General features: G+C 54.3%; 1 protein-coding gene across 1 annotated transcript; it reads right to left on the bottom strand.

Moving 5' to 3' along the window:
- Positions 1-464: 464 nt before the first annotated feature.
- Positions 465-6,303, bottom strand: VPS28 (VPS28 subunit of ESCRT-I). The gene is made up of 10 exons (XM_054984292.1): positions 6,220-6,303; positions 4,842-4,936; positions 3,841-3,873; positions 3,593-3,626; positions 3,012-3,101; positions 2,472-2,577; positions 2,161-2,262; positions 2,015-2,068; positions 863-954; positions 465-614 (listed from the first exon to the last, which is right to left on the bottom strand). Exons 2-10 carry the CDS (start codon positions 4,876-4,878, stop codon positions 497-499), a joined length of 666 nt encoding a protein of 221 aa, XP_054840267.1. The 5' UTR covers positions 4,879-4,936; positions 6,220-6,303; the 3' UTR covers positions 465-496.
- Between the last annotated feature and the right edge of the window lie 4,267 nt (positions 6,304-10,570).

Genomic DNA, 10,570 nt, shown 5'->3' with positions numbered 1-10,570 from the left:
GAGGGCAGGAGGGCTGGGCGGGGGAAAGCTTAATGGTCTCAGTTACTGTAGTTTTGTCCCAGTGCCGTCTCTTAGGCAAATACTTGTTTGAGGGGGTGGAATGAAAACCATCTACAAATACTGCGGAAAGGGGATTTATTTCCTTCCAAAACAGAAACAAGACTCAAATAAATACAAGCGCTCCAAGGTCGGTAGCAGCCTCCCCCTCCCTTAGGATGACTGGCTGTAGGAGGGGAAAGTGGCCCCTGGCTTCTCCCCCCCCCACCCCCATTTTCTTGTCCCCTCAGAGGCAGCCAGAAGAGAGAAAGTGCTGAAGGCTCAGCTTTGGGACTGACCAGTCCCTCCAGGGCTTCCACTCCCAGGCGGTGAGACGGGTGTGCTCTGCCGTGCCCCTTGCAGAGGCTGCTGGGGCTGGGCTGTCCTGAGGCCTGCTCTGTTGTTTACACCGAAAAGAGACCGGGCTGGCAAAGACCCCGCCGGGGCCCAGCCTCCCCCCTCAGGAATGCAGAAAGCGGTTGAAGGCGTTGTAGGCAGACTCCAGATCGAAGAGCATTTGCCGGACTTGGGAATCGTCCAGCTCATCTGAGGCAGACATGCCGCTCAGCGTCTGCAGCCTGGGGGGAGGAGGAGAGCGAGTGGTGGGACTTGGAAGATTGTCTGGCAAAAAATATTTGGATCCCAGCAGCTATTAAATGGGGGGAGGGGGAGACTCTGGGGCCAAGAGCTGAGCCAGGAGAGCCCAAACTGCCCCTAAATGAAGCATTTACTCCTCCCCTTCAGACTGTGAGCAAAAGCACAGCCGCACCCCCACCGTGGCTACACAGACTGGTGGCCAAGGAGAGGCCGGGGCCAGAAGCCTTACCACTGCTGCACTTTCTGCCGCCCTTCGAAGTCCTGGGGCAGGTGGCTCATGCGGTTCATGGTCTCCATCAGTTCCCGGAGGTCGGGCTGGATCTGAAGAGGAGGGAAGCCAGCCGCTGCAGGGAGGCGCCTCCTTTCCTCACCAGGCACCCCCTCCCTAGTCCCTTACCAAAGCCATCAAGGGGGGGGGCAGGACTCGAGATACACGAGAAAGGAACGCGCCAGGCCCTTGAGCTGCTCTCTCCAGCAGAGCAAAAGCCTTTGGCCCCTTGAGCTGGCCCAGCCAAGGATTGAATCCAGGGTGGTTTGATCACTACTGCTCCAAGTCAACACCTCTTGTGAGTTGTAAGGTCAGGCAGCAACTCTAGAGCAAGGAGTTGCTAACGCCTGGCAGAGCCCCACAGCCTTGATGGCAACATCGTAGAGAAGAGCATAAGGGGATGTCTAGGCAATAGCCCAGGAGTGCCAGGGGCAAGCAGCAGCTCCACGTGGTGCCCCCAGGCCCAACACTGTTGCTGGGTGCTGCCCTGTCCCCCCTTTCCACAGGGTGGGAGGGAGGAAGAGCAGGAGGTGCCAGGACCGCCACTCCTTCCCATTTCCTGCATGGAGGTGTGTGGGGGGTGGGGTAGCCACTTGCCTGGCCTGCCTTTCCCTCATCTGCCCCACCCGGCACACTGGCTAGGCCCCCTCCGATGGGGCCCATGTGCAGTAAGCAGGTTTGGCAGCCTCACTTGACCTCCTTACTCGGCATATCCCTCTCCCTTCCTTGGAGTGGTCGCACCAGCACCTGATGGACTGGCTTCTTGTGTGAGACTGACCCATGCAGGGCTGGCTGGTCAGCTCGTCCTCTCCAAGGAGGCGAGGCTTCCCAGGGCCATTTAACCCTCCCGCTCTGCCTGTGAGGTTGTGCTGCAGATGCAGTTGGCTGGCCGCCCTTCCCCTGTATGCAGGTGGGCACAGCAGCCCCAGGCATCACCACTGCCTGGCCAAGGGAAGGGGAGCTGGGTCGGGGGGGGGGGAACTTCCCCACAATAGGGGAGGGGGGCAGTCAGTTGCTTACAGAGCCAAAAACCCTGGGGTGGGCACTGGCCTTGCACCTTTGCAGAATTGTGGGGCAGGTCAGGTCAGGAGTATGTCTCCTAGCCAAACATACCTCATCCATGGCTCGGATTTCCAGGCGCAGCTTGTCCATCACTGTGATAAAGAGCTGCAAGGGAGCAGAGACACTTTGGGTCAGGTGGGGTCCCCCAGGTACACCTCCACGAGCGTCGGAGGTCCCCCAACTCCACCCACACCTACCGACACAATGTCTGCAATGCAGCGGTTCAGATTTCCCTTGTCGTCCTTGATGGTGATGGGCCGGTCTTCCTTGATCCTCTCCATGGCCAGTGGGCAATCAAGCTACAAGAGAGGAGCAAGGAATTAGACTGCAGGCTCCCAGGGGCTGGTTCTGACCCACCCGCCCTCCACACACCTGTTCCCTAATTGTCCCAGGGAAACAGGCTCTACCCTTGGATGGAGCTCCAGCAGCCCAGGGCCAAAGAACCCTCACAGCTGGGTGTGCTGGCAATCTCTCCCCCCCCCCCCCCGCCCCAGCACCAGCTGCTCACCCGAAACTTGCGGCAGAAGTCATCGATGGAGTTGATCTCCAGACCTTGCACCTGCTTGAAGGCAGCCTTGTACTGAACCAAGAGGCGGGAGCAGGCCGCAGTGTACCTGAGGCAGGCAGGCAAGCAGGGAGGGCACCATGTCAGAAAGGGCAGGGGGAATGAGACTGTCGAGGAAAGAGGCCAAGGCCGCCTTCCTGCTGTAGCTTGGCCACTGAGCCGCTTGCCCGGGCTTCCTGCAGCAGGCCCACTGAATAGCTCCAGCCAACACAGCCATGCAGACTTACAGTCCTGCAAGGATGCTTGTGGGTGGCCAAGGGCGGGCCTGCCCATCAGGAAGCAGAGTGGCACTGGCAATGTCGCTGTCCCGCTGGACGAGCCCAAAGAGCCATTTGGTCCTGCGCAGCACTTCCGAAATGGGGAGGGAGGGGCCTCAAGCTACAGCCCTCCCCTCTACCCCCTGGTTCTCTGTACGTGCTGTCTCCTCAGCTGTTCCTCCAGCCCTCCTGGCATTCTCACACCGACAGCAGTCTGTCAACTCACTCATTGGGGGTGACGCAGTCCTTGATGTAGGCTTTCTCCAGAGCCTGCATGGTCTTTACCACAGCAAACAGCTCGGCCATGTTGTCATACCTGAAAGCAGACCGAGCAAGCCCGAGATGAAGCCCAGGCCATAAGAACTACGTCTAGCCCTCAAGACATGGCAATGAATAGTGAGGAATGCTGGAGATTTTAGAAGTCAGACTGGGCCACAGAGAGATTTACAGTGCCAAAGGGGCATCGCCTCAGGGTCCTCCCCGACTCTGAGCTTGACTCCTGGGGACATTTCTGCTCCCACCTCTGTCAGCCTCCACAGCCCGAGCCAGAAGCCACAGTTCTTTGAAAAAGCTGGGTGCAGGAGAGTGCAAAGATGTAGCATGCACGAAGCCCTGTGCTTCCATAAGAGACTCCAAAGATGCCCCCAAACCTATTCCCTATTTCCGGAATACTTTTTGCAAACAGCATCTCTCCCTCCTGGGATGGAAAGAGGGTCAAAAGCAGGAATCCTTTCTGGGCCCAGACCAGGAGTGGTGTCCCGCTGGGACCATCACACAAGCATGTGCGATCCTTAACAAGCTACTCACTTTTCTCGCTCCCTTGCATTCTTGTATAGCTTCACTTCCTGCAAAGGGGAAAAAAATATAAAGTTGACCTTTGAGCTGCAAAGACTCGGGCCTTGAAGCCTGACACACCCAGATGCCTTTCTAAGGGAGAGTCCCTGCAGTGATGGGGAACCCCTCTGATCCGGAAGAGTTACAGAGGATCCCTACAATACTGCAAAGGTTATTTAGATGGGAGGGAAATTGCAGGCCGTAAAGAAGCAGAATGCTACTTGCCTCATACAGTTCCGGTTTATTTGCTGGGGCTGAAAGCAAACAGAAGAGCCTGGGTCACCTCCAAACACCCACCGTGATCACAACAAAGGCCCCTCTTGCCCACACAGCATCCGGCTGCTTCTTCCCCTCGGAACAAGAGTCCTCAGGGGTTACCCTGAGGGGGGAGAACTTGGAAAGGAAGTGAAGCTCTGTGTGGATTTGGAACCCCTGCACCAAGCACGCGAAGGCCGTGAAGCCTAGAAGGGGCTCTGCAGTGATGTCACTTCAAAAATGCCAAGGACAGAACTCAGAGCAAAAGGTGGGAAACCACAATTGGAGGGAAAATATAAGTAACCCCATAGAATTATTATTTTTTAAATTTAATGAATAGTAAAATGACTGGTGCTCTAATAAGTTAACATATATGAATAAATATAAATACAGGCTATTCCTATAGACAAGATGTAAACAACAATAAAGTAGATGGTTGTTGTGAATTTTCCGGGCTGTGTTGCCGTGGTCTTGGCATTGTAGTTCCTGACGTTTCGCCAGCAGCTGTGGCTGGCATCTTCAGAGGTGTAGCACCAAAAGACAGAGATCTCTCAGTGTCACAGTGACACAGTCTTTTGGTGCTACACCTCTGAAGATGCCAGCCACAGCTGCTGGCGAAACGTCAGGAACTACAATGCCAAGACCACGGCTATACAGCCCGGAAAATTCACAACAACCATCGTTCTCCGGCCGTGAAAGCCTTCGACAATAAACAACAAAGTAGTTTTGTATAGCCACCAGGCAGAAATGCTCAAAGTTGCAAAGTGCCAGAAATAGTCTATAAATACTTGAGAGTGACGTAGTTTATTCTTTTTATAGGTGCAGCTGGAGAAAGGATGTGAGAAGACCATTTGAACTCAAGCAGAACTCAGCCATCCAAAACGCCTCCTGCCCTAGTCATGTTCCACACCTTGTTGTTCGCTCCTCCCCTCCCAGTTATGTCGGCAGGCAGCCTCAGAGGACTCACCTCCCATCCCCGGGGTGGCAGGGATTCCATGGAACATGTTTCCTCCTCCTCCTCCTGCTGCTGCTGGGATCCAGACAACGCTTCACACGGGGATCCTGCGACACAAGCAGTGGCTGTAAAAGTGGCCCAGAGCCACAGCAGCGTGGTGTACGTACCGGCTGGGTCTCTTTTTGAACAACTGGAGCCTTGCTGGACGATTCCCCTCCTTTGCCAGGCACAAAAGCAACTAGAGTGTAACCAAGCCTAGGAGGCACTGGGTCTCTGAGCACAGCGGTACTGCACATAGTGTATGGAGCATAGTGCCTGCTAGCACTGCTGCATACATGAGCCTGAGTCAAGTAGGAGGCAAAGCCTGAAAGGGGCAGCTATGAAGGGAAGGAGAATGGCCCTGGGTTTTGTGTGACCAGGTGAACTGGAAAAGGGTCAAAGGAGGGCATGAACGACACCTGGGGGCCTGCAAAAGGCAATCCAAACGGGAAGACTGAAGGAACCCGGGATTGGAGAGCTGGAGGGGGAAGCCAGGGGCCTGTTGGCTGGAAGAGGCCAAGGGTTGCCCTGGCTCTTCAGTGACACTCAGATGGTCAGATTTTGGCTGATTCTTAGGGAAACCCTAAGCAGCTCCACAATGCAAGTCTCATCATAATGATAACAACAACAACGTATTTATATGCTCTTCTAGACAGATGAGTGCCCCCCCTCTGAGAGGTGAACACAGTCCGCGTTATTCTTAGCCCCACAATACAGCTAGGCAGAGGGGAGTGGCTCACCCCGAGGCAGGAGTGGGAGTCGAACCAGCAGAGTGCTGATTCGCAGCCCAGCCCAGCCCTTTCACCATTAGGCCACAGCAGCTCTCCTGAGGGGGCGCGGGGGGGTCTTGCTTCCCAGCCTCTTCTCTCCCCTTCGGAAAGCTCCCTTGATTGCACTGCAGATCGCAGGCCTCATACGGCCCGAGGGCCTCGTTCCGAACGGTGTGAGCCGCAGCAACAATAAACGAACGAGATGGGCGGGGGAGGAGTCACCCCCTCCCCCCGCAACGTCTCAGAGGCACTCGAAGGAGAGCCGGGGAGGGACAGGGGGCAGGCTAGCCTCTGGGGCCGAGCAGAGCCCCCCCCCGGCCAAGCCAAGACCCGGGCTCGGCGGCCTTACGCCGGTCCCCTCGCTCGGCCTGGCCCACCTCGCAGGGCTGTTGTGACGCTGGCCCTGCTGAAAGGGGAGAGAGCCGCTCACGGGCTGAAGGCCTCCCCGCGGGGCGGTGGCCTCGGAGCACGAGCGGCGTCGGCTCAGGGCTCGGCGGTGGCCCAGCCGCCCCCTCCCCGCCAGCCCGGCGAGGGCCCCTCCGCCGCCTTCGCGCCCCCCCCCCCCTCCGGCCGCCGCTTACCTGCCCGCCTTCCGGGAAAATGGCGGCGGGGCTCTCAGCGACAGCTCGGCTGATCCGCCAGTGATGCCTAGAGCGCCGACGCGGCGCTCGATTAAGTGGGACTGGAGGGTTAGGCCCCGCCCTGAGAGACTTGCGTTTAGCTCTCCCGCCGCCGGAGGGCGCTGTCCAGCCTCGGCCCGCCGGGCCCAATCAGAGGCCGCACTAGCCGCGAAGCCCCGCCTCCCTTCTGCAAGCGGCTGAGCTGAGCTTCTGCCGGCGCCGGAGGGGACCGAGGCCGGCCGCCTTCCCGGCGCGCTCCGCTCTCGGGTCCGCGGACGCCGCAGCCACTGTTCGCACATTCATTCGCACTTTTCTCCCCACCCACCCACCCACCCACCCACACACACACGGGGCGGGGGGGCTGCTGGGCCCGGTCATGGCTCCGCGGTGCCACAGGCCGGCGAGTGTTGCCAACCTCCAGGTGGGACCTGACAATCTCCCGGAATTGCAACGGGTTTCCAGCCTGCAAAGGTCTGTTCCCCTGGAGGAAATGGCAGCTTCAGAGGACCCACTCTATGGTAGACCTCAGAATCCAGGTGGAATCCCTCCAGATTCGACTCTCCAGAGGCGCTGACCAAAAATCTGCAGGAATTCCCCAGTCCGGAGTTGGCAACCCTAGCTAGTGTCAGATTCACGCGTGCAAAGGAAGGATGCGGGGGGCTGGAGCGTTCTGGTGATAGAAAAAGTCCCCGGTACAGAAAAACGGCTCATCAAGGGCCTGGAAACCCCTCGTGCTTTGCTCGCTGGTCGCCTGGAGGTGGTTCGGTGTCGGGCTCGGCTGCCTGCAGCCCGTTAGTCCTCCTCATTCTCCTAACAAGGCTCATCGGACAAAAAGGGAGCTCTGACCCTGGAAGGTTCATGCCCTGGATGCTCCGGGACCCGAATCTTGCTCCTGCAGAATCTGTAATCTAAACTGTAAAGAGGGCCCCCCCTCCCCTGCCTGGCATTTTGCTTTCGCTCTGCACCTTTCCCAAGAAACAAGGCCACTGGCTGCTTTGGCAGAACCTGGGCTTTTGCAGCAGGCAGGGCTTACTCTCCTGTGCAGACCCTGAGCTATTGGGGCACCAGTCTTAGGCCTCCCATGAGCTTCCACAGCCACCCCGTTTTCTCATCCCTTTCAGCATTCGAGCAGAGGAAGAGCTCTGTGAAATGCATTCATTTATTATTTGTATGGTCCATAACTGGCACATATTGATTAAACAAATTATACTCAAGAAAAACAATAGTGAAACGGCTGCTTGTGACTTAGGAGGGCCTAATTAAGATACTAACACAATTGTGGCTCTTTTAAATTTTTTGCTAATGGGACCACACTTTGGCTTTACACTCTTAAAAATCCCCTCTGGAAGATTTTGGAGGCTGCCCCACACTGACAAATTGAAGACTCATAGTGCTTTGAAAAACAGTGCCCCCATGTAGAGCCGTGCCCTTCCAGATTTAGGAAAATTTAGAAATAAAAACTACTTCAAGACATGTAACAGTTTGTGTAAACACCCCCACCCATAGGACTAGCAGTTGTTTCCAGTTACTCAACCAAGACCACAAATTGCTGTTATGCAACAACCATTCACAGAATTAATTTTCAGCATCAGGTTCAGGGACCGTTTTTGTTCGTAGTGGCTAATCACTCCCACAATATGGTTGGTCCATATGTAGCTTGGTTTCCTGGGCTAGAAAGGACAAAACCAAACTGCATTATTTTAAATTTTGTGATTACTTGTAATCCTTGCAGGCAGGCCCGCATACGGGATGTGTTTGTGAATGAGCGCACCCTAAGATCTCCCTCATCACGTGTCTCACAGCTGGAGAAGGAACTGGCAGACCGTGGGCCTACCGCAATGGCATTCTGCGGAAGCAAGCTCCGTGGGAAGGCGCAAGGGTGGAGAGCCACCCTTTGGAAAGCCCCCCCCCCATTAGCTAGTGACCAGGGCAGGACACGAAAGCAGCAGTTCCAAGGTTACCTGGGGCAAGGGGGGGGCGTGTCTCAAAGGCCTCCGTGGCAATTTTCAGGTGGTTCAAGATTCTGTTCCCTCCTGGATAGATTATTATTCTTTGTGAAGTCTGAGAAAGTAGAGATTGTGTGTCCCCACAACAGACCTTATCCAAGAGTCCACTAAAAACTGCAGAGAAAAAGGATGTACATACTATTTGGTTTATTTTATTGCTTACATGTGGATTGCACAGTGTTTTTACACGTAGTCAAAATGGCTCATTAACAGAGAGTGCAGAATATATAAGCATCAATAAAATAGACATCTTCAGTCATTTTCTGACTTTCCTCCTTGTTAAGCTTTAAAATACAATTGCTTTCAAAAGTTATACATTCTTGTAAACGTATCAGCTGAAATGCCCAAGTACAGAGCTGGAATACAAACAAATGCCAGCAAGACTCTCAGTGACAAACACTCAAACGGTATCACAACTGTCCTAGGCAGCAGGCCAAGCGCACACACACCCTCATCCCAAGGAACCATTCTGAAGTTAGCAACACCGTCGTCTTCACTACCAGCCTGGTTCTGCTTTCCCTCCTCAAGGCGATGCACAGGCCACATTGCTCTCCCATGCTTGTACTATGCACAGCGGAATGAATATTTCGAACCTTGTGTGGCCGCCATTTGGCACCTCCACTCCCATATAGCACTCCCCCCACAAGGAGTAAGAGGAACATCACTTTTGGTAACAAGCAAGTCCACTGTGTGATGCAACAACGCAGGAAAAAACTCAGGTAAGACTTCAAAGCAAATGGGACATCAAAGCAGCCGGGCATCTGTTGCATGCAGAGTGGAGTGGGGAGATGGCTGGATGGGTAAAGCAGCACGGGCCACAGGCAGCACGAGGACAAGCAAAGAGCATTCTCTGGTTTTGTTTTTAAGGTCTTTGTACAAAAGCAGTGATAACTTGGGGGGGGGGAACAGCAACGTGGATGACTTCTATTATATGTGCAACAAGCTCAGGTTCACTTCTGTCTTTAAATAAAAGCCACTTGGATGACATCGTTCAGGTGCGAAGACATCTTACCTTCCCCAGACCAAAAAGTTGAAGCCAAAAAGGGCACCAGTGTGTGCGTGGAGGGGCGCTGCCTCTGGTCTGAGCAGGGTGGAACTGTGGAGCAGCAGCAATCACAGGGGAATGCGATGCGAAAGAGGCTGTTTCGTCATCCACTGGGAGCCGCTGTGATTGCGCTGTCAAACTGAAAAGAAGGGTGGGTTATTGGCCTGAGCATGGCAAGCACTTCCTGAGCGCGTGAAGAGCAGCTCCCTTTACAGGGGACAAAGCTCAAGAGTCTTGGGAGAAAGGCGGCGCCTCTCTCGGGTCATTTTTCAAAACACAGCATTCTATTGCTGTGCATATTGACAAGTTCATCCTACCCCCCTCTTCCCCATTCCACCCCCTCGCAATCAAACTCTGGCTGGGACACATGAGGAAGAAATGTTTTCAAAGCTGAGCAAGCACCAAAAAAGCAAGCCAATTCTCTGGGCCACACTGTAAAGAGACACTGGTGGGGGTGGGGGTGGGGGTGGGGGTGGGGATTCTGGTGCAGTGTGAGAAGAATCCCACTCGTGCAACGGGGCTTCCCTGCCTCCTCCGTCACCCTGCAGCCCAAGCGTGGGGTGTGGCACAAGTGACTTTAACCAGAGGCGGAAAGCCTGGGAAATTAGGGCTCCCCTTGCATGAGTGGAAACAAGGAACAGTCGGGACCCCCATCCACTGGTGGATGTCGCTTTCCGGCTGTTCTGCTTTTCCAGCTTCACTGACAAAATTTCAACCCTGGGTTAGACACAAAAAATGTGGCCAGGGCTTTGTTTCTTACATGATGGGTAAATGAAACAGAAAGTTACTCTCTTTCTGCAGGTAATTTATTGAAGAAGGTACATCCCTCTGGTGTCTGTTTTCCACAAGAGGAAAATGTGGCGATGAAATTAAAGCAGATGCAAGTCAATGCATTTTTATTTTTTTTTACAAAAATGCACCCTCTTGCCTGAAGGGGGAGGTAGGCAAGGGAGAGGAAGCATGTGCAATAGAAAGGATGACCTCTCCAGAGAGAGCCACTTGCAGGCTTTTGGTTCCGTTGACAAAATGCCACTAAAAATACATCCCGCTGCACTACAGAGGATTGTGTCGTAGAATAACCAGCTTCTCTTGTCCACTTTCACAGATAATTAATTTAAAAAACTATTTTCCATTGTAAATTACTATCCCTTCTTGCTATACTAAATATATATGTATTGTTTCAGTATCCTAAAAGCAACACAGCAAAAATACAATTCTTCCGCCCAAAAGCACGAGGGTGTGAACTGGACACTCTCAGACG

Source organism: Eublepharis macularius, chromosome 7 (genome assembly GCF_028583425.1).
Source record: "Eublepharis macularius isolate TG4126 chromosome 7, MPM_Emac_v1.0, whole genome shotgun sequence".
NCBI classification, from domain to species: Eukaryota; Metazoa; Chordata; class Lepidosauria; order Squamata; family Eublepharidae; genus Eublepharis; species Eublepharis macularius.
Note: the sequence above shows the minus strand (reverse complement) of the source record. Positions and strands in the feature narration are given on the sequence as shown.

What these genes read in the sequence shown, in the direction of transcription:
- VPS28 (XM_054984292.1), bottom strand. Translation starts at nt 4,878, where the DNA reads ATGTTCCATGGAATCCCTGCCACCCCGGGGATGGGAG. An exon ending in ACTTCTGCCGCAAGTTTCGG is followed by an intron (nt 2,263 to 2,471) that starts GTGAGCAGCTGG and finishes CCTCTCTTGTAG; the next exon opens with CTTGATTGCCCACTGGCCAT. An exon ending in GCATTGCAGACATTGTGTCG is followed by an intron (nt 2,069 to 2,160) that starts GTAGGTGTGGGT and finishes GCTCCCTTGCAG; the next exon opens with CTCTTTATCACAGTGATGGA.